Source organism: Phodopus roborovskii, unplaced genomic scaffold, assembly GCF_943737965.1.
Source record: "Phodopus roborovskii unplaced genomic scaffold, PHOROB, whole genome shotgun sequence".
Taxonomy (NCBI): Eukaryota; Metazoa; Chordata; class Mammalia; order Rodentia; family Cricetidae; genus Phodopus; species Phodopus roborovskii.
In genome coordinates, this window is record NW_026126629.1 from 5,071,350 (window position 1) to 5,095,644 (window position 24,295).

Genomic DNA, 24,295 nt, shown 5'->3' on the forward strand with positions numbered 1-24,295 from the left:
TGCACAACACACATGTCTGCACAACAAAGCACACATAAGTACTTGACCCAGGCTCCCAATGATGAGCACACATCCATCTCCTGAGTGCAAACTTCCCGTGACTGAGTGTTCTGCCAGGAACACCCAGGTGCCTGGCTGGTGAGGGAAGGTAAAGGAAAGCAAATGAGAGAAGGGACAGAATCAGCTTGGAGGGAATAGGGTGTGACTGGTGTGGTCTAAAGGTTTACAGGTGGCCTTAAATGGAGGTCACCAGTACAACTTTAGGGCTCTTGGTGGAAAAGATATCACTGAGGCTTCCAGGGAAGCTGGCTTATGTGTGGAAAGCCATTAGGTATACAACCAGGACAAAATGGAGGGAGAACACAGGACAGAACAGCCTTGGGTGCTAAGACTACATGGGTCTGTCTGTAAGTGTCATTTCAAGGAAATGCACCTCTTTGGAATTTCTCTCTTCTTCCTCCTCCCTCTTCTTCCTCCTCCTCCTTCTTCCTCTCCTTCCTCACCTTCCTCCTCCTTCTCCTCCTGTTCCTTCTTCTCCTTCTCTCTTCCTCCTCCTTCCTTTCTCCTCCTCTTCTTCTTCCTCTTCCTTTTTTTTTTTTTCTTTTAATTTTTTTGAGACAGTGTCTTGCTCTGTATCCTTGGCTGGCCTGGAAATTTGTGTGGCTCAGGCTGGCCTCTGATTCATGGTAACGCTCCTGCCTCAGCTTTCTAACTACTGAGATCCAGGTGTACTGCTATGCTTGGGTATTTTTTTTTTTTCTAAAAATTGTCACCATGTTAAGAAATGCTTATTTTTTACTTAACTGCCCAGGGAGTGGGGGTCTGGAGCATGACACACTTCTGCCACCTCCTTTCTTGTATGTAGTACAGATAGTACAGCTAAAGCAGCAGTGGAGTATGACAGCAGATGCAGGATTTCCTTCCCAACTCTGGCAAAGACCAGCTGTGAACCCTTAACCTCTCAGTTTCCTCATCTGTGAAGTGTGCAATGCTGCTGCAGGACTAAATGGGCTACTGGAACAAGGCCTGGACAGTGGAGAGCTTTCTGCTACATGTATACTGTGTCCTCGGGCATACAGAACTGGCTACTACTTGTCACCCATGCCTGTTACAGTCCCTGAAATGGGTCAGAAAAGAGTGAGTAAGTATGACTAGTGAGCCCCATCATTGGGAGAGACACGCCCAGGAAGCTAGAGAAGACAGGAGGCATCATGGCAGTGCACGCCAGTATAGTTGTCTTTTCCCTGAGCAAGGTGGCCTTGCCAGCTCTTCCCCCATTGGATTTAGGCTTAGTTAAACAACGGGTTAGTTTAAAAGCACACTGGTAACCAGTCTCATGATAGGTTAAAAAGCCAGGAAAGGCGTACAGCACTAGGGTGCTTCTCTATCGCTGCCAAAGTAAAATGTGGAATATGCTTTACACTGTGTGTGAATATATGTCATTGTGGCTGGTTTAATAAAGAAGTTGACTGGCCTATAGCTAGGCAGGGATAAGGTTAGATGGGAGAACCAGACTGAGAGAATGCTGGGAAGAAGAAGACGGGGAGTCTGGGAAGATACCATGAGACAGATCGAGCAGGACAAGAAGTACTTACATGAGGTAAATGAGCCTCAGGGCTGCACACAGAGTAACAGAAATGGGTTAGTGTAACTTATAAGAATTAGCTAAAAACAAGCCTAAGCTATCAGCTGAGCATTTATAGTTAATGTTAAGTCTCTGTGTGGTTATTTGAGGAACAGCTGGCAGGACAGAGCTGATCAGTGGTCAGCCTACAGTAAAATAAATTAAGAAAAACATTTGCCTTATTTCTAGTTAGGACTCACTCACCATGAGCAACACAGGTAAGCCTAATGGGCAGTGTGACATGGCAACAGGAAAAGTGACAAGTCCCAGCAGGATCAAGTGAACAAGGCCACCTTAGAATTAGAACAGCTGATCTTAGCTTGGCTATCAGAGTAAGACCCTCCCAGAGCTGTACCAGTAATAACTGTCCAGGGAGGCACAAGACATTAGGGCCGTGTAGTGGGAAACACAGATATGGCATTCGATATGGGCTCTCATGACCTTTCCAACCTGATTGCTAGGTGTTATGGGAAGGAACTCAAAGAGAAGCAAACCACCGGTTCCTCTCACTATGATGATGAGGGTATAGGCACTGTGAGGTGAATGGCTAGAACTCTGCAATGGGTAGACAGCAACCCTTTATGCAGCAGGGACAGTTTGGTCCCCTGCCTCCAGGACAAGCATTTGGAGCCACCAGGTTCTGCGGTCTAGGCTATGAAAAGGGGCATGTCACCATGTACTGTGGCAGGGGGCAGGGCACTACATCTCTGTAGTGGGATATTCACTTTGTCTCCTTCTGTGGCACTGACCACGCCCATTGGGGGTGGAGCCAGGGGCGGAAGTGACCTGTGGAAGGAGGTCTGAGGAGGAGCCAGGGGACACTCTTGCTGGCGGCTCATTCTCTTGCTGGCGGGTCGCGGAGAGGACAGCATCCCGTGGAACTTGCTGGTGTTCATCTGTCTAGGTTGTAAGTTATTTCTCCCTGAATAAACATCTATTCGGCCTATTTGTTTATCCTGAGTTTATCCTGATCCTTATTTAAACCCAATACAGCTCATTAGCCACACCTGGACCATTGCTTGCTTTTTATAAGTAATGTAGTTGGTGTAGCGCCATCCACATTCTTGCCACATCTTACTGTGGCTGGCTGCAAGAGCAGGACTGAGTCATTCCAATAGAGGACACCTACCATCTTCAAAGCCTAAAATAACTACCATATGCTCTCTATCAGAGCAATTTACCACCCCTGGCCTACAGCACCCCAGGTGGCCTTGGATTGGGTCTTTTCCTGCGTCTTCAAGGAAATAGGCAGTGTTTATTTTTGAAGAAAGGAATGAGGAAATGCTGAGAAAGCATTATCAGTGGATGCCAACATTGGAACTGAAGTCAGCTCACTGTGTGTAGTAGCTCTAGTCAAGCTAATGAGAAGATGGGCAGGAACAAAACATGTGGGGCTTCATAGTTGCCAGGTCCTATACAATATACTGAGTATGCTTGAAGGATGTATGATGCTTCCTTGGTGTCAGGGTCTCCCATAATATATGCTGTGTGCCTAGGAATTAAGTGTGCAATAATGTTTAGTAGATACCAGGTATTCAGTATTCTATATACATGGGAGTTAAGTATGTAGGGTGCTTACGAGGTGCCAGATACTATCCCAAATGCTGAGCACACAGGAATCAAGTATGTATGGTGTTACAAGGTCCTAGGTACTACTCCACATGCTGTATACATGGGAACTGATCTCATGTTCCTAGTAATACTGTGATAAAGATTTCATATCTTTATATGATGGAAAATTTGATTGTTTGCTGTGATTAGATTAAAAACACCCAGGGCATATCTTTGGGTGAGTTCTTAATAGTAAATCCAGAGAGAGTTAGCCTAGGGGGAAGCGCTGCCTGGAAAGTGCAGCTCCATGTGTCGGGGATCTGGACTCATATGTTGGGGATCTGAACTCATGTGCTGGGGATTCCCGACTCATGTGTTTGGCATCCAGACTCAGTCACAGGAGAAAGAAGAAAGGCAGCCGAGTGGCAGCATGCCCCTTTCTCTGCTTTCTGCTCTACTGAGATGTGAGCAAACAGTTTCCTGCAACCACACGCAGATGTACTGGCACCTCAAATGGCAGGAAGAGAAAGCTCTCTGCCTTTAAAGTCATTTTTTTTGGGGGGGGGGTCAGATTTTTAGTCATAGTGACTAAAAAAAATTAATCCATTCAATTTTTTCAGTTGTCCAAACAGCAGGAAATATACATGTTTGACCATGGTTGTCAAGCTAGAAGCAGCATAGTTGGGATTAGATTCCTCAAATCACCTTGTAGACTATACTCTCAGAAAGCTAATAATGGAAGTGTATTGCATGACTCAGGCCAAAAATGTGCATAAATCATATATATGTAAGATACATGTTAGATATGACACAAGGTATCACTAGGCACCTATAGCTGGCCTCAAACTCATGATCTTCCTGCTTCAGCTTCCCACATGCTGAGTCTAGGAAGTCATATGTACTTCTGAATTATCACTTTGTTTATAGTATCCTTTTATGACTTTATATTGCCAAACCTTTGACTAACCACACTTTCACATTTTGTTCTTTTTGTGCCCTGGAAAACATGTCACTCAATTGGAAGTCCCCTAAAGGGGACATCCCAAGGGTGTGTCCAGTGGCTTTGTTGCTGTGGTGATGTTGTATCAACATAGCAGCCACTGACTGTCCCCAGAGGTGAAGCACACCCATTCATTAAGTTCTGACCATCATCATATGTCTGCTGTGGTGGCAAACACTGCCACCTGGTCCCTTGAAAGATGGAGGATCCCTCCCCTACAAATAATGGTAAGTTCATCATGGTCATGACTGGCAGAGGCCACTACCAGCACTACATTTATTTGTTTGTTTGTTTATTTATTTATTTATTTTGTGATGAGTCCATCACCTGACTATCAAAATAGAGAGAGTAGAGAGAGGCTCACATGACCAACTTGTAATAGACTCAACATCATATGTGGTATTGACTACCTGTATCAAAAGCCTTAAAAGAGAAAGGAAGTAGGAGAGGCATTTTGTCAGTTGGTAAAATCCTTGTCTAGCATGCACAATGTCCTAGGTCCAAATTCTAGTAGCCACCCCACACACACGCACATGTTCACACACCCTTCCAAGTATATAAAGCCACTGACATACCATCTATTGTAACTAATTTATCCATAGGTATACCAAAGACTACAAAGTATTATTTATAAAAGATACTGAGCATAAAAACCTTATTATATAGTAGGGGTCAATTAGAACATTTATAATATAACTACCAGCAATTATTTAGCTGTTTCATTACAGAAACTATGTAGTGTGTAAACTTTGACCATAAAATATAATTAAATATAAAAAGCCATTTAAAATTGGCTATACGTTATAATACCTTATTTTTGTAAAATCAAAATCTATAAATTCACATAAACACTGAATTTTAACAAATTTTTTTTTCTGGGGAAGAGACATGCTGCTTTCCATTTTTCAGACACTGACAATATTGGTGTTTTAAATAACCAATAAGAGTATATTTTGTACTAACATTTTCTTTTTTCTAGGCACATCACTGTCTTAGCTCACTGTTTTCACTTCTCTCAATTTCTACCCTATTTTCTCAGCTAGCTCAAATGCAGAGTAAGTTTTCCCCTACCATCAGGAGAAGGTAGCCTGTGCCCAGCCACCCCCAGCCATCCCCAGTACCAAGTGATCAAACTCCACACATGCCGGGAACTGCCTGAGCTGATCGATGAAAGGTTTTCCCATCCCAAGACTCAGGGACACTTAACCAAGTTTATGGGTCGTTGTGTGGGTGTGGGTTTATTTTTGCTGGGTTTTTTCCTAAAGAGAGTCAGAATCGGAATCCCACAGTAAAGCAGGAGGCCAGAGAATTAGCCAAGCTGATGAGAAGAGTTTGTGTGAAACCGCTTACTCTGCAAGTCGGGCATCTGCCTGACGGAGGACAAGCCTGGTGCTGTCCTTTCTGGCCATGATAAGCAGGAAGCTGCCACACCTTCTTCAGATTTCTGGGCTTGAGATAACGAAAAATTGTTTGGAAATCAAGAAGCATGTTTTTGATAATGGGGAAGCTAGTGTCTGTAGTCCCAGCACTCAGGAGTCTGAGGTAGCTGGATTGTTGTCAGTTCCAGGCTATCCTAGGCAAGACCCTGTCTCAATCAATACTTAAGGAAATTTCATTTCCCTTCTAAATGAACACTAGAAACTGATTTGTTTTCATATTATATAACAAGTGGGCAAAATGCACCAGCATTCCAACTGAAGCCTTCTCTAATGTTGGGGTGTGTTCTAGTATATCCGGTTACAAGGAAGCACAGCACTAGGGATCAGATGCATGAATGTAAGTGTTTCAGCCAGTGTCAGCCTCCATCTTGGCAGGGAGAGAATGGAAGAGAATTCCTTACACATTTGTTCATTCTGTGTCATTAAGCACCCTCCCTGGGAGGACTGGGGAGGAGAGTAGGGCCTGTACTGCTCACAGTCACAGGAAATAAACTACAAGGCAACAGCCCCTTCTTGGGTCAGCTATTTGGAGCTGCTTCCATCAAGGATATTCTGACCTGAGCCCTGACTCAGCTAGGCTGAGCCCTGACTGGTTTGGCTATCAGCATGCTGCTCTGGATACCTTGTGTTTCTTCCACAGAACTGTGAGCTAAGGAAAGGGCGGTGTCATGAAGACATCAAGCTGTCACTGACATGCTACACAAGAGTGTCTGACCAACATGCACAGAAGAAACTGCTCATGTACGAGCCCAATGCCACAGAGCCTGTAGAGTGACCCAGCACCCTAATAATCTAGATGAATTGTGCAGTCTACATATAAAACGCTAGACCCCAAGAGCCATATCTAGAGAAGGGCTGGCTCAGGACAACATGGTTCCTTGGCAACATTTCTGTGGATCAGTCACATCTGCCTATGAGTCACTTTTGGTTTCTTTCTTAAGATCACAAGAGCCTTATTCGCTCAGTTATGCCTCTTGAACTTGATAATGGTTATCTAGCATGATTTAAAGCAGCCATCTCCTGTCTGACACATGTTCAGCCCCCAGCATGCTGTGGGCAGGCACTTTAATCCAACTCTGCTGAATTTACAATGCATCTACAGTAGCAAGTCTGTACAAGCTGAAAATCAAAGTGTAATTCAAAGGCCACAGGGCTGAGGAGGCAGCCAGGAGATAAATCCCAATTTCAACCTTGGCTCACTGCAAGTTGTTTCAGTGAACTGTCAGTCATATTTAAAAATAAAATCGAACTACAAAGACACCAGATGGCATGTCCCAAGAGACACAGGGCCATGCTGCTTAGGACTCCTTCAAAAGGTTCTTAGCAAGAAAGGACTTGGTGGGGTTGGGGGGAGGGTATATTTTAAAGGCCCAGGACTGTTTGGCCTCAGTCACTCATTTACAGACATTTCTGAACTTTAAACGAAAGAAATGCAAGCAGGTGACAGAAACCATGTGGTGCAGCCAAACTCCAGCCCCAGCTGGAGCTGATGCTTCAGCAGTCAAACTAGCTTGTTTCTGGAGTTGGGGAGGTCACATCGTAAGAGCTAAGGGAAAAGGAGGAGGTGAGGCACTGGGTACTCACCTTGCATCCCTCACAGGCACTGACGCCATAGTGGTACCCCGATGACTTGTCCTGGCAGACGAAGCAGGGCTTGTACACCCGAGGAGGAGGAAGTGGAGATGGTGGGCTTGGGACGAGCTCTTCAGAGCTGGTACTCTGTGTCTCAATTGCTAAGGAAGAGAGGGAGGGAAACAAGAGAAAGCACACTTCAGTTCCTTTAGGTTTTTCCCCAGACAGTTCCAACATCTCTGCTCTAAGCTCAAACAATAACCCTTAGCAGGATTAAGCCTGCAGAAGCAGTTGTCGTAGTTACCACCCCCAAGTGGTGATGCTAAATGACCCTTGCAGAGCAACCTCACGTGTATCAAATTTGAAGTTCATGGGCACCATGAGGGTGGTGGATCCCGTTACCCACGAGAAACAGAAATTCAACACAGGTCCCTCAGGCAGAGCTTTGTCCAAGACCAGCAGGGAGCAGGTGGAAGCAAAGTCCAAAGTCAGCCCTTTGGACAAGTCCTGGTTCTGTCCTCTGTTTCCCCTGGCCTTCTTTATCTAGCTGTGGGTGTATTGTCTGATGCCATTGCTCACTCAACCAAAACTTGTTTATTTATTACAACAAAATAAACGCTGAAGCCCAGTGTTGTGGGTGTATGTTGCTGAGCTTTTGCCATAATGGCTACAAATCCTGATTTTGGGAAGCCCTGCACTGCTTGGAGCTGGCCCTGGCCATGCAGCACCAACAACCCAAAGCTTAGAAAGCACAGCTTTGGCCTGTGTAAGCAAAAGGTACATTTTGATAAAGCCCCAGGTTAGGGTGCAGTGTTCCTGTTGCATATGGAGTAGTTCATAGTTAACTAACTTCTACCTCGTGAGTATCTGTATTCTGGACATTTACTTGCTTTAGGGAAGGAGATCACTGTTATAGGCCAGACAGCCTCAAACTCCCAATTCTTCTGACACTGCTTCCCCGATGCTACGGCATAGACATATGGCACCAAGCCTGGCTTTTTATTCTGGACTATAAACCACATGATCCCTGTTTTCATTATCCAGCCACTCAGACTCCACTGAGATGGGCATTTGTAGAGCTTGGACCAGAATGTTTTTCCACCAAAGTGAGAGCAGGAACTGACCTTTGCTCACTGCAGGCAAGCAGAGCCCATACTATATGAGGGGCACAATTGAAAGGAGTACGATGGTGTTCCAGAAACTTCCAGTCTCCAATTCACTTCACAAGACACAGCATTTCTAAGATTATCAAATCCCTAATTTTTGCACTCTTCATAATTGTGCTAGTGAGGGGCTTCCCAAATCCCTTCACTTGCTGAGCCTGCTGCTAACCCATGCTGCCTCAGTGGGGGGCTCCCACACTAGGCACCGTGTTCTCAGCTGTAGAAGCCGCCTCCTCAGCCCCCCTGAGTCTATACCCTTGCACTGGTGCAGGCAAGATAATTATTCAGAGGTTAAAATTAACCTGTCATCTGCCTACAGGGAGCCTCCAACAGTCATGAAGGAGGTCAGAGTCCTTCCTATGCTCTGTAGGACTTTTCATGACATGTCTTCAATGACGTCCATCTTCCACGATTCCCTCATTGGCTGAGTTATTTTATTTATCTCTTACATCTCAGAGTAAGTTCTGCTCTCTCAGAGATGACTTCTCTAATTAGTGTCCTTGCTGTGGAAGGGACTGTTACTCAGTGGTAGAGCATGAGCTTAACATATGCAACACCATGGGATCAAACCCAAAGGACAGAAAAATAAAAGGTCCCTCCCTCTCCCTGGTCTGATGGCGGATGTCCTTCTGTATATATGTTTCTCTTATTGGTTGATGAATAAAGCACTGATTGGCCAGTAGCCAGGCAGAAAGTACAGGTGAGACTACCAGATGAGGAGAAGACACAGAGAGGCCTCGAGAGAGATGCCATGTAGTTGCTGAAGAAGTTACAGATTCAGGTAAGGTAAGACCACGTGGAAATACCCAGATTAATAGGAATGGGTTAATAATTAAGAGAGAACTAGCCAATAAGAAGCCTGAGCCATTGGCCAAACAGTTTATAAGTCGCGGTGAGTTTAAAAGAACCTCCATCTACACTGGTCACTGTGTCATATTATATCTTATTTTCTTTAAAATTTTAAACTATTGTGAAAATTTAGAAAGTTTGTCTGTTTACATCTTCATATTTTACAACCCTGCCCCCATACACATACTTTCTTTGTGAGGCCAGGAACTCCATCTACTACGGCTGTGTGCCAGAACCAAGGGATCTTCCTATAGCGTAGACAATCAATACATACTGGTTGAACTAATTCATGAACTTTTCCCTTTTTTCTTCTCAGACACTAAGTGCACTTCTAAGTAGTTAAGCGGTAAAATGTGAAATCAAAAGGCACTCTTATACTCATTTGCTTCCTTAAAAAACTAATTAGCCCTTTGGAACAGAATCAACTATAATTACAGTATTTTCATAATTCATGAGAACTTGGAATGAATTCATTAGGGTAGCATGGGTCCTAGCAGATGAATCCATTATGGTCTTTACAGGTTAGATCTGAGGACAGTGATGAAGACATCAATCTTGAGTATGTATTTCATTGGGACACAAAAGCCCTGGCTTGGGCAAAGGTGGTGGGGTGGTGCCAAGTGTCCGGCAGACAGGGAGCAGCTGGCTTGAGAAGGCTCTGAGGCTAGCCATGATACATAAGCATAGTATCTACAGTACGTATGGAAATGAATACATATGTCTTTGTAAAATCGTGAAAAAGCCCAAATGTGAGAGCTTGTGAGCACACATGTATCTCTCATAGTCTCTTCACTTAGACACAAGGTGCCCCTTGTGATTCTGGGGCATCCATGCCAGACTTCTTTCTGTGCACTTAAATGCCTTTGTTTGCTTACTGAAGTGGAATTATACTGAGATTGGGGCACTGTTTGGCTTATGGCGTCATGATTATAGTTCCTTGTTGGTATTTTTCCTGCAAAACATCTCTCGGGAATAAACATCTTCACAGATAATCTCAGTGTATTTCCATCTAATTCTTTAGGATGAATTATCTGATTTGTAATTATTAAGTTAAATAGAGATTATATTTCCAGATGACTTTGTTAGTGCTTAATCCATGCAGATAAACCGAGTTCTAGAAAGGCTGTCACATTCATGGCCCTTCCTCCAAGTTCATCTTCAAGTTGGGCTTACCCACAAGCATCAACAGCTCTCCAGACCCATCGTCAGTACGTACTCTGTTCCTCACATGAACGAGGCATAAACTTCTGTGGAAAGGCTGCTATGGCTGCACTGGGATTGTGGTAAATGGAGTCCTGTTAGGGCTGGACTCAACTGTCACAGCCATGCCCTGAATTTCAAAAGTGGGCCGTAATTTCCGTAAATATGTCATTTCGAATACCTGTACTGAAGGGAACCCAGTGTTTTATCTTCCCAGTGAGGAAACAGAATGGAGAATGAGATAATGCCAAGAAGTGTGAGATACAGTAAAGACTAAGGCAGGGCTTGTAGATGTCCAAAATCCCTAAACATTTTGAGAATAGCCTTTTCCTGGGGATGAGTTGTTTATAACAATGAAGAGGCTTTTGTAAAATGCCTGTGGGACTGAAAATCTCTTCTAAGCAATCAGCAGAGCCTTGGACTCCATATTCACACCCACCAGCATGGTCCTAACTGGCCTGTTTACCACAACATAGGAGACCCCTATGCTCTTACCCCACGGGCTCAGTTGCTTGTACACAGAAGGACTGGATCATGCCAGACTGAATCAGATGTGATGTGGAACTCAAGATGAGCTGGGCCTGGGGCTACAGGGTTTCTCTCCAGCTGCTTGGGAGGTTGGGGCAGGGAGGAAGGTGGCAAGCTCAAGCCTGGCCAAATTCAAAGGCCAGTCTAAGCAAATCAATGAGACCCTGTCTCAAAATTTTAAAAAATACAAAAAAAAAAAAAAGTGGGGGGAGGGATAGGGTGGGATATAATTAAATGGTGGGGTATTTGCTCAGCATGCAAGGGACCATGGGTTGAGTCCCCAGTACTAACAAACAAACAAAACAACAACAAAAACTGTATTTATATACATAGTCTGCAGTTTTATATTTCCTCTATAAGTGCTTACAGTGACAAAAAAACCAAAGGGAATAAAATGAAAATTTCTGATTTCAGTAGCAACAGAGTTGGCTGAAGGTGAACATTCCAACGCATGTTCTAGAATGGAAACCAGGATGTGGCACCAAGATAAAAGACTTGAGGATTTCAATGGAATCACTTGGTCTTTAGTAATGTAGCATAAACACACTTTGGCTGAGTTTATTAGAATTTCTCTTCCTGCCTGCCTCCCTCCCTTCCCTCAAAGTGGTATGGATCTTGGGAGACAGGTAGCTCTCTTTCCAGGGACTGTTTTGGTATTTAAGGTGGATCCCCTTTCACTGGACACCTTTGGTATTTAAGGTGGATACAGATGGCGTAGCCATTGATCTGCTTACAGTCACCCTGCTTAAATCAATAATCTATTAGTCCTTTTAAATTAGAGTTGGATTCATCAAATGCCCTTGAGAGGCCTCAAACACTTTCTTGCTTATTCCAGGCAAGTACAATCAGTCCACAGAATGATAAAAATTTTGCTGGAAAACTCTGCAGGATCAGCAGACAATGCATTCAGTATTAGCTTATTCAGCAATCTCAAACAGGCCAAAAAAAGAAAAAAAAAAAAAAAAAAGCTTGTAGACTTCCCAGGGGGAATGAGGTGCCCATTGTGGTCATTCAATAGAGCGATGGCAACCTGGTGGACTGCAGGCTGGGGAGTTGGTCCTGGAGGAAGAATTCCCATCAGGCGCTGGACTCCTGCTTTTATCCATTGCTTACTTGTTTACTTAGCGACTGATGGACTCTGTTCCATTAGGTCACTGCCTCCCCAGCCCCCAGTATCATCCAAACTGTTAACTGGCTGTTGGCTTCTTTGCTAGGGTCTGGGCATAGCTGAGGGATGCCTGGGCTACACAAGAGAGAGGCTGAGAGCCCTGCTTAGGAATACATGTACCTTGGAGTTTGGAGCCTTTGTGAACCAAGATGGAGCCAAGCTTGCACTGAGAATCTTTGAACCCCTGCCATTACCACAGTGTTCACGAATGTTCACAGTGTTGGAACTCTAGGGATCTGTTGGCCTTGCTCTTCATTCCTTCTTCTCTCCCTCCCTCCCTTCTTCTATCCCTCCCTTCCTCTCCTTCCTCCCTCCCTCCCTCCCTCCCTTCCTTCCTTCCCTTATGGTTTGCTTTTTTGTTTTGGCTTGGTTTTGGCATTTGTTTTTTGTTTTGCTTACTTGTTTGTTTTGAGACAGACTCTCCAATTAGCTCAGGCTCGTCTCAAATTCACTATTTTGCTAATGCTGGCTTTGAACTCTTGATTCTGCTGTTCCAGACGCCCTCCTCCCCATCAGTTTCCTTAAAGCATGGCCCACAAGAGTAGCACCCCACAGCTAAGAGAACTGGCATTGTCCACTTCCCAACCCCACCTTTTATAAACTGATGAAATGCAATGAAAACCAAACCAAAATGAATCTCTTAAAAAAAAAAAAAAATTGAGCCAGAGGAGAGCAAAGCCAATCTCAAAGCAGCAGCTAGAAACTAGTTTTAACAGACACAAAATCACACACCCTCAAATTGCTGTAAAAAGTTCAAACCCTGGCTGTCAGTTTCTGCCCCTCTCCCACTGGGACTGTCAGCAGGCTACTGAGGTGCAGGACCAGAACAGGGATCCTACCTGCACACCTAGGTTGTCTGGTAAACCTATATCCATTGTGCCAATACAAACACAGGTCTATTGTCACCATGGAGGCAGCTTTCTTAAATAGTACCATAGCCCTAGGGGTTGGCTTGGTCTCCAAATAAAGCAAAAAAAGAAAAAAAAATAACCCTTAAAAAAAAAAAAAAAACAAAACAAAAGGAAAACCCAAACATAGCTAGCTGCCCATTAAGTCATTAAGTGGATGTTGCACTCAGTAACTGGGCTCACCTGGGAAAATGGTATAAATGTCTTGTTGTCAACAAAGCACCTGAGTGTCGCTTAAACACACAGAATGTCTCCAACAATAGCTGCTTCACAATTCCTTTCGTGCTTGGCATTTTTCTAAAGGTTAGATTAAGGAGCAGATAGTGCATTTAAGAGCTCAGTAGATTCTTTGGCCTTTGTGAGAGCTAATTTACAGCTCCACCAGCCCCTGTTGACAGATTACAGGGTTCTATGTTCGGCTTGATTAGAGGCAGGCGGGCATCAGACAGCATGAAAGGCCTGCCTCTTTACTAGAACCTTCTGATTAAGATTTTAATGCAGCCTCGGGCAGCTGATACTTATGTGAAAAAGAAGCTGTAAAGCAAAAGGCATTTCCTGCACAGCCCCTGGGGAATTTGGAGCCTAGCTCTGGGGTCAGCGGATAGGACTCAATTGCAGCTAATTAAGGGCGAATGGCGAAGTTGCATTTGGTCAAAACATCCAGTTAGGTTTGATTTTTGTTGGCACCAGAGAGCCGATCAGAACGTGCCCCCCTCACTGCCCCACTTTTCTGAGGATTCTCTGCAGGATCGCAAAGCCCTCAGCTCGGCTTACATACATAGGGGAGAAAGTCAAAGGAAACGCCAAAGTTCAACTAAAGTACAAGTAATTAGAACCAGATTTGGCTGTTGCACGCGCGCATGCGCGAGCGAGCTTGCAGAGCCTTTTTATTAACATGTCATTTGCAGGCCTGGGGACGTTCTCGGAGTGGGTGGGGTGGGGGGACGGGAAACTCTAAACCAACCAGGCCTGGGGAGGAGGCTCCCGGGCCTCGCAAAGGGAGGTTTGCAAGCGTGTGGTTCCCTAGGAGTACAGGCTGCCAGAGGTGGAACCCGAGGATGCTTCACAGGACAGGGGGGAGGAGCCCCGAAGGGAAACCCCACCCAGCCTTGGCGTCCTGACTCAGTAACCTGCCCGTGAACCAGGCGCTGTGTGTGCTTGCCCAAATCAGTACTGACCCTGGAGAAGCAGGAGGAGGCGTATAAGGCTCTCTCCTACTCAAGAGGTGCTGGACACAGGCAGGGGTTGAAAAGGCTCTGTGGCTCTGTAGCGAAGACTGATTTCTGAGTTGCTAAAGAAAGCCTTGCTTTTCACAGTACAGTCCCTGGCCCTCCTCTGGGTTATAGTTATGACATAGAGCCCAGGCCACCCCAGGGACTGTGGATCATCAGGCATCTTACGAAAATAGCCAGGTAATTCCTGTGTCCATTAATATTTAGACACTTTAACACGAAAATCCACGCCCACTATCCTCATCACCTCCTGATTCTATTTTGCCCATCTCGTTGGTTTGGGAACTCCACCTGCTTCCCAGTGCACCTCAGGGTAAATGTTTCATAAGTTAAAATGCAGACTCTATGGAATTAGCTTGTCATGAACCAGAAACCCTTTTCAATCTCACGAATTTGGTTGTGGCTTCCAGCCAACACCGGGCTCAAAGGTATCAGGAAGGAACCGGAGGGAACAGTATCTATTGTTTACTGAGCACTTGCTATGTTCCTGATCATACTAACCCATCACTCCTCCCTAAAACCACAGGGAAGGGAGGAACCCTGCTCTACTCTGCTGAAAGAGTCACTGTCATGAAAACTCACTTTTCACTTCTTTATTTTCTACCTATTTTTTTTTTTTTTTTTGCCTCTGTTGCTTATTTTTATGCCAGAGGTTCACTGAACTCTGACTTCTGGGACTCACTAAACTTGGGACCATGGAGCTGTGTAGCCCTCTCTCTTTAATCCACATTCATGACTTCCCAACACTGGGTTTCAAGGAGAGATTGAAATTTGGGGACCTGTCTTTCAGCCTGTGATTCCAAGGGTCTGGTCTCACCATCTGCAGGAGACATCACTCCTGGGAATGACTCTTACCGTAGTAAGTAATGTTATATTTTCCTAAGGGACCACAACATGCCTGACACCTAAACTTCATCTTCATCACACCCATCCCACTTCAGGGAACATACGTGAAGTTCCCTTTGTAAGGTGTTCTGTGTGATGCTGTTTCCTGGGACATACAAAGTCAGCTTTGGACAGGGTTCAGATAGACTTTCCCTGGAAAGCATGACAGGCTGACACTTCCAACTGCATATTAATGATCTGGCTGGGGGTGCTGGAGACAGAGCCTCATTGACATAACACATGCCGAGGCACCTCAGGAGTCAGGACAGCATGGAACTAGTGGGTCACAATAATAAGGTACCCTTAGAGAGTGTATCCCAATGCCATATGGTTCAGTTCCACATTCTACTTCTAAATTAGGAGTCTTATAACTTTTAAGGTGGCTATTGTACTAACATTGTTTTCATGTGTTCAAATTTCCCACATGGAGAGTAGACTAAAACAGGAGTACTAAAGTGTCCATCACACAGACATGCGTCCTTCATTTGTACATGATAAAAGTGTGTGAAAGCCAGGTTGGCATTGGCCTTACAAAAAAGTAACAAGATGGCTGGGTGTGGTGGCTCCCATCTGTAATCGTAGCATTCAGGAGGCCAAAGCAGGAGCATTATGAATATGAGGCCAGCCTATGCTACAATGGGTCCAGGATAGCTCTTGTCTCAAAACATAAAGGTTTAAAAGGAAAAAAAGAATGTAATGGAAAGATAGTTTTCAGGAGGTGACACTGAAATCCTTTGTCCATTGCTATGTCCTCAGGAAGCTCCAACAGGAATGATAGATATGAGAATTTAAACAAACATTCCTTCACAGAAACAAGGCTCTGCTTGGTTGCAGAGATGCTCCCTGGAGTTTTTCTGTGCTATTTTATTTCTTACAGGTGTATTTGTATCCTAAATTAACTGTGAGGCTAACTTAATTCCCATAGTACAGGTTCTCCTGATGCCATCATGTGCCTGCATAGACCTTGTAATGGAGATGAAGGGAGTTTGTAGGTTGGGCTGCCAAGTCAAGTAAACCTCATCTCTCTACCTCACATTAACATAGCAACTATTGAGTTATCTTTACTTCCCTGAGCCCTAGTGTTTCCTTCCTGAAAATTCAGATGTTCCTAAAATTCTCGTTGATGAAAGGGAGGCAGTATTTGGAGCTTGCCTGGTATACAGGAAGGGCTCAATAAATGATAACTAATGGACTTCCATACACTAAGGGCTCAATAAATATTAATAGAACAGCATACAGTACGGGCTAAATAAATGTTAACTGACAGACTGCCAAACAGGAATAGCTCAATAAATGCTAACTAGTAGACCCTTCCAGTAAGCATTTTCCTTTCAGCTTCCTTGTTCTAGGGCAGTGTTTCTTAATCAGTACCAATGTTTCCTGTGGGGACACTGGAGTATTCTGAGCTATTGCAGTGGGGGGGGGGCTGCTTCTAGAGCAATGGGGACAAGCAGCCTTTGCTGTAGGAATAGCATACAAGCAGGTAAACAGAACAGCAAGCTGCTGAGGCCACAGCTAAGACCAGTGACCGTCAAGATGTCACAGGTCTCATGGAGGGACTGATTGAGCCTCCTCAACCTTCCTTGCAAGCTATCAGCACAGTAAGATCTCTACCGGACTCAGGCAAAGTTGCATTCACGTTTGAGTGGAGATCCGCCTGTCCCTGCCTACTGGCTCTCGTAGGCTACTGTGCCTTTTGAGTGCCCTTCTGTGCTTCTTTTCTGTAAGCAGCTTTATTTTCATGTCAGAGCTGTCCTCGATTTCTATTCTAAAGGAGATTAAAGACCCAGGCACTCTGGAGGCTGTATGACATCTCACAGTGCCCAGTGAAGGTCTTTCTCCTAAACTTAGACTAACCTAGCCCAAATGCTGGTGCTGAATGGAAAAGGCTGAGCTAGGTGGTGAGATTCTGAGGCAGGAGAATTGCTGTTAGTATAAGGCTACCCTGGGCTAAAAAGTGGGACCCATTCTATACAAATAAATAAATAATGGACTGTATAATGGACTATTTGGGTGTACAAGGCAGCATGGGCAGGCATGACTAGCCAGTGCTATGAGCTGCAGCTGAATCCTCATCAAATAAGTTATTAGGAGGGACTGTCACACTGATAGACACCTAGAAAACAGCAGAGAGCCTGCTGGAGCCAGGAAGGGGAGGTTGTGATGGGACTGGCTGTGCACACAAGAGCATCCCTAGGCCACACAGCAGCTTTGTTGCTTTGCTTTCCCAAGATGTGGGCGGAGCACATGGTAATCGGGAGAGTGGCATGGCTCTAGCCTGCATTCAACTGATGGGATCTGCTCTCAGGACAGTAGTATTGGCCAATGATTGGCATATGTTATCACTGCACTGTCATATGTGCTTTCTGTGACAAGAATGATGGAGAGTTGAGTCACAGAAAGTACTGTAATTCACACAAGGAAGTCACAGCTTCCAGGCTCTATGGTATGGCCTAGGTCTCATAGACAGACACTGGCTAACTGTAGAACCCAACTTCTCATATCCCCACTTGTAAGACTTGTGGTGATAAGGCACATGTCCACTGCAGTTTTGTGTGGCTCTGCTCAGTTTTATAGGGTTTTGTTTGTTTGAGACAGGGGTTCACTGTCTAGTCCAGGCTGACCTAGAACTCAAGGGGATGCTTTTGTCTCAGCCTTCCAAATACAGTGATCACAGGCAGGACTCACCATGTCCAGCTTGATTTTTTAGTTTCAAAACAAAGTTGTCCACAACAAATGGCACATAGTAGACATCTCAGCCCCTGTTGGCTTCACAGCTTCTGTCCAAGCAGCTAGAGTTAGTCCACTGCTGCCGAGGGAGTGTGCAGCCATCCGCAAAACATGACTGATAGGTGTGTCCTGGCCACGGCCCAGATTAAGCTAATCTGCTGACCCGTGTTTAAAGATAAACTAAATTGAGACTCCTCCCCCTCACAGCACCTGCCCGAATTAGGATAAAATTCATGAATTCCCTCACTTCCAGAAGAGAGAGAGAGAGAGCATGGCCATGTGTCAGGGATAGTGGTCCATGTTTTGAAGGCACTGTCACCACAATGTGTTGTAAAGGGCTGGCATTTTCTACAAAGCTCACCTCGTGGATACACTTTTATTAGTCACAGAGGTCAACATGCTTGCCATAAATACATTTTTGAATTCCTTCCTGCGTCTTCTGTCTAGTGGGATTATTTTTCATGTCTGTTTTCTGGCCTACAGCCAGGCAGAATGTGGGAGTTTTAATACCTTTAATCCATTATATGGACTTTTTAAAGGTCCATAAGACAAAATAAAATGCACTTTCACGGTCAAATATGCAATAAACCTGATACGTCCCTTAATATTTCATATCGCATCTTCCACCCTGGCTGTGACTGTTTCCAGGTTTCAGTGTACAGAATGATCTGATATGGGAAAACTTATTGCTAATTTCTCATTTGATTGTGTGGAGAACTCTTGGCAGTTCATAGACAATGAATGCATTTCACTGTGCACTTTGGCGAGGCCATTGCTCCCCAGTATTCCAAAGACTTGAAATCACTATCCACTTACATCTCTACTGATTCTGTCCCATGTGGCAAAGTGGCAAACCAGCCATGCTGTTTCTCCCTTATGTTGCTTTGCTCTTGAGTCAGGGGCTCACTGTGTAGCTTTGAACTTACAGCAGCCCTTCCATCCACCTCTGCCTCCTGAGTACTGGACTACAGCACATCAGGCATCATAAAAGTTGACGTTTATCAGGCCATTGCTTTGAAAAGGTGGCAGGACTTCTACATCCAGTGGCATGTGGATCAACGCCTTATAATACAGTCCCCTCATTGGACTGCCTTCCTCCTTCCCACATTGCGTATAAACCTCACCAGCACATCAGTGAGCTGCGAATGAATGCTGCCTGCCTGTCACCTGGGTACTCTCTTCAAGGTTGTGATGTCTGTGATGGGACTGCTGTGTTTATTTTCTCCCCTGAGGGGAATGAGTCTATCTCCCCACACTGGACACTGCCATTCACAGCCATCACAGAGGGCCTGAGGTAATGGGCCGTAAGACCCACTAGAGGAGGGCTTAGATCACTGGCTTGTTTACCTTTTGTGAAACATCTGTTTCCTATGAGCCAGTTAAAAGTGCAAACATCTGTAAATAATAAGCCCTTGTGTGCACATAATTTAATGAATTAGGACATCGAGGGGGCTGAACAGTAGGGCACAGTAATTAGAGTAAGCCCATTTTGTTAAAAATGTGGGTTTTTTTTTTCTTTCACTGGAGCACTTGCTCTGTGGGTTCCGAGGTTTCCAGCCCTCCCTGCTTGCCCTCCCCACACCATAAATGGGAACGTCTTGTATGTGGCTGGCACCATGTCTTGGAGATGTGTTCTTGGAGGTATAGAGCCTGAACACCCTCACTACCCCTCAGCCACTGTGAGTCAGCTCTGCTTCCCTCTTGCCTACAACCGCTCTTCTGTAAGATGAGGGGAGCAGGAGTGGAGGGAGCGGCAGTGCCTTCCTCCTCAGTCCATTACCTCCTCTAAGTACCAGCTCACAGTAAGCCTTGTAAACACTGTAATAATGTGACAGTCTCAATTTAGTAAAGACAAGCCACAACTTGAAGACACTGAGGCAGGAAGTAAACTTGGGTCAAGTTTTTCCTAATTTGTGTTTTAGCTTTATCTCTGTTTTCTTTCTTCACACATTCTAGAGATGGGTGAAGTGGGAGGGGGAGTGGGAGGAGGAGGATGGCCCTGTCTTAGCAGACAGGAAAGGCCACATCAGAAAGATCTATGCTGCCACCAATAGGAATGCCCAAAACCACATGAAATCAGCTTCTGTTTTCAGGACTTGAGTTTCCCAGATTACACCCAAAGGGCTTGTTGTAGCAGCAAGCAGGAACTACCCCAGCTTTGCCAGCTGCCTTGACATCACTTCCTGTGTTTTCAGCAACCACCAAATAGCTAAGCAATCAAAAGTAGGGACCACCTGAGGTGTTCTACTATTCAAGTCCATTTCCACTGAACCTCACCCAGTGTATTTCTGAGTATCCGTTGTGTGCCAGGTCCTGGGTTACAAACAATGCACATAGGATGTATTTGAGAAAAACTCGTATAGAAGAGAGTGCTTGGAACTTTCCAGAAACAAATAGGGGCTTCCAAAGAATACAGCTGCTCTCTCTTTCCTCAGAGTTTGTTGGGAGGTCCAAGCTGATTTGAAAGTAGTTTTGAAGATGTTGGAATACCTTGTCCATGACAAGGCTTTGCCATGGAGCATTGATTGCTCCCATGATACTGCTGGAGGAATCTGGAGTGCAACCCACTGGGTCCTCTGCAAAGTAAGAGGGAACCTTCGCCAGCCAGGCTAGAAGAATAGTTCCTCTCAGAGGGAAAAGCAATTCAACGTTTGACTGAGCTCCCAACAATGCAACTCTGTTTACATTCTCCTGTGGTCTATTTGACATCTACTTAAAGAGATAATTAGAGCTTGCTAATAGCAAGAGAAGAGAAGAGACTGAAGGGGACAGAGAGACTCACAGAAGGGCAGTAAGAGCAGAGGCAGACAGCTGTGCTGTTTCACTAGGCCACACGGCTACGGAAAGTTAAATTAATGTAGATGCAATACAATTCCAAGTATATTTCTTCAGATATACCGGCTATATGTCACAAGCTCAAGAGCCACATGGAACTCTCAATGACAGTGTGTGTGATAACATATTGCTTCTTTCACATGGAAGGTTCTACTGAGGGGCATTGGTATAGAATGTACCAAAAAAAAAAAAAAAAAAAAAAAAAAAAAAAAAAAATGTGGGCCTGAACATCTCCATGACTTCACATGCCTGATGGTAGAGATGGCAGTAGCATCTAGTTGTTCACTGAAAATACTTTGACCTTTTCTGCCCTTAATTGTTTTTTCACAATAAAACATTGAGAAACATGGCTCTTGTTGTGCTTGTTAGTTTTTGTCCACTTGACACAAACTAGAGTCGCCTGGGGAGTAGAAATTTCCCCTCCCCTCTGCTCTTCTCTCCTCCCCTCCCCTCTCCCCTCCCCCTCTCTCCTGTCTTGCCCTTTTTTATTGCTGGTAATGGAAGATGCTATTTAAGACACTATCTTGCACAACCCGCTCACATATATGTACAGAAACTAGAGTGGCATGAAAAGCTGCATTTCCCAGTGCTTATCTCCCCAAGAACCTCAGTGAGAGCTGAGCAATCTGCTGCAGCCTCGGGAGCATTGGCAGTGACTAGGAGCACAGCCCACAACAAACAGGACACAAGAACAAAGGGGCTAAAGTGTAAAGGTTCCCACAGTTCCGGTAGTTTCCTTCATGGTCTAGAAGGCCAACATTTATGTTAGAGAAAATAGTGTAATCACAGGAAATCATGTGAGCTCACAATCCTGTGGTTTTCTAGTCTTCCTGCCTTTCGCTAACACTCCCAGGGATCTTTGTTGGCATTATTAGGACATAGAATATTTTGGGGGAAGTGTCCATTCAGTAGACAGAGATGACAGTCCAATGGCAGAAGCTAAAGACTTACAAAGTGAAAACTGTGTAAAGAAAATATCAGCTTTGTGGGGTTGTCACCCTGGCTCACTGTTGGCTGTGTGACCTCAGACATGGCACTTGCCTACTCAGAACTTCAACTTCCTCATCTATAAACTGTGAATAACAATATCCTTCTTCCAGGCTGTGGGGAATTAACTAAATATACAGTCAGTGATGTAGAATTCTGGTAAGTATAAGGAGACAAAAGGCAAGCTCACTAAAAGTCACTGATTTTTCTTCAGTGTGGCGTCATAAGAAGACACTACTGTCTTCCTACTGTTTAGCACACATGCCAACATGCTGTGCAGACTAGAGATCACCGGACACTCTGACTCTGGGCTGGCACTGTCACTGATTAGCTGCCAGAGCAGTCCCTGAGGCTTTAAGAGTTACTTCAGCTTGCCTTCTTTGGAAGGCTGGCTCTGGCGTTATGAGAAGCCTCCCCTCACATCCCCTCTTCTGGTCGTCCAGGCAATGGCCCCAGCTGAGCTCTTCACCAGCAGTCAATAAGCACACAGCCCTTGGAGGGAGCTCTCCTGAATTTGGATGCCACTGCCCCAGATGATGTCATATTTGGTTTAATGGGAGGTCTGATCAGCTAAGCTCATCCACAGATAACAAATTAGATAACAAAGGGTTAGGGTACTATGTTTTGGGGTGGTGTGTTACACTGCAGTAAGCCACAGGATCAATCATAAAGAACGAGACATTTCCAAGTGTCTAAGTAAATCCAACTCCATTCCCAGGGAACATAATTACTCCCTAGATACTCCAGAAACATCCACAAAGGAGTTCTCCAGAAGTGAGCTGGAAGATGTACATTTTACTCATCATTCAAGGTAGGCTTAAAGCCTTCTTTTTTGTATATTATTTAGGCATAGCCATGACATCTACTATGACAAAAATGGATAATCTGATCACCCACTTATTCCCCAGCTGTGAATCTTAGGAATTCCCTGTTGCTTCCATCATCAACCTTAGGTTTAAAGTCCCAGGGAATGCTTATGAGTGGAGGTGTGTGCTGTAGGACACACCCCAGTTTCTCCCAAGTTTGGAGGGAGCAGAGACAGTGGTTGCAGGTTCTTGATATCCTCAAAGATCACATCAAGGCACATGGCACATCACAGACACCCAAGAGCCTTTGCTGGATGGCACTCTGCAGCATCTAACACATCAACAAGTGATGAAGATGCAGGTGCCACAGTGGCATCTCTGGGCTAAAGGCACCGCATTCACTTTGCAAGTGATGAGGCTCACTTATCACTGTCAGTAATATGGAGGTTTGGTAAATGGCAGCCCCTGAATCAGGACCAGAGAGCTGTTCAAACTATGACATGCAGGAAGGGCTGTCATCAGGATGAAGAGCTACGGAAAGCAGGAAAGTGATAAAATAGAAATGACCACAAAAGTAGTGGCCATTATTAGCCAGTGTGCATTTGCCACAGGCAATAGCCCAAAGGCTGAGAGGAAAACACAGCCAATGACTACTGATTGTTCCCAAGAACAGAACCTTAATTTACATGCTCCCTAATCCTTCCACAAATCCTGCACAGTGGACATTATTGCCCCCATTTCATAGCTGTAGAAATCGACCCTGTGTCAAGTCAAGCGATTTCTGTTATCTTGGACCATCAGGCAGTGATAGGGAGCAGGGCTGGAGAGATGTAAGGAAGGGTGATGCTGTGACACAAGGGCAGGAATCATTCTGCAGCACAGGGAGATTTAGCTCTCACAGTCTCTGCTGAGGGGAGGGAAACCCTTATCCTCTCACTCCAGAGGGCCTTCCAAGTGCAGAGAGTGACAGGCTCACTCTCACAGCACAGTAACCCAGCAGTGGAGAGATCCCAGCTCCTCTGCAACCTGCAACTTGTCAGTCCAAACTTCTTCCCACCTCCAGTTCCTATTGTTTCCTCTGATAAGCAGGACCCCAGTGAACAATTAAAGCTTTCAATAAATAATCTCTAAGCACATTCATTTGATTGACTGTTATTTGATACAGCAGTTAGTTTCAATGGGGCAGTTAATATTGACCACATAAAGTGCTCCAGACAAACATGAAACAGCTCCAGAACTCCATGCATTATTACCCTTTATCTGCCAGTCATCTGGGGTACTTGTAATGGTCATGGAATTTAAAAATCAATAATAACAATTAGTGTTCTGTACACCAAAATAGATGAATCATGTGGAATGGGTTTTCATATAAAAATCAAAGGAGAAACAAGCCCAGAACATGGAGGAGGTAGTTTGAATTTCCCATGCATATGTGGCAAGGTATCTACATTCAAGCCTTTAGGACAGGTAGCTAGACTTAAAGTATGGCTGCTACACACACAGCAAAACACAGAAGCTCTCATGCCAAGAAGGTGAAGCACAAAGATTAGCATGATCAAAGGAATGTTAACAAATAGCAAAATTAATGGGACTGGCAATTTACTTCCTCGGAGATGTGCAGCTAGCTAGCTACCTTTTTCAGCTTTCAATTTGTCGGCATTCATCGCCACTGTTTTGCTGTGAAATGGCAACAGCAGTACTTTAGCTTCACCTGCTATCCTTGAAATGTCTAGACAATTATAACGCAAAGCTACAGGGAAATGTCTCATCACCAGACTGTAACCAGCATACTATGGGAAGTCATCCATCCCAAAGACT

At 44.8% G+C, this 24,295-nt stretch overlaps 1 protein-coding gene across 3 annotated transcripts in view; it reads right to left on the bottom strand.

The window, feature by feature from the left end:
- Rarb (retinoic acid receptor beta) overlaps positions 1 to 24,295 on the bottom strand; it is a 327,357-nt gene that overhangs the window by 103,944 nt on the left and 199,118 nt on the right. For all 3 annotated transcript variants that reach the window (XM_051206800.1, XM_051206801.1, XM_051206803.1), the window contains exon 2: positions 7,199 to 7,347. In XM_051206800.1, the coding sequence (XP_051062757.1) occupies positions 7,199 to 7,347 (149 nt within the window). The remainder of the gene's footprint in view (positions 1 to 7,198; positions 7,348 to 24,295) is intronic.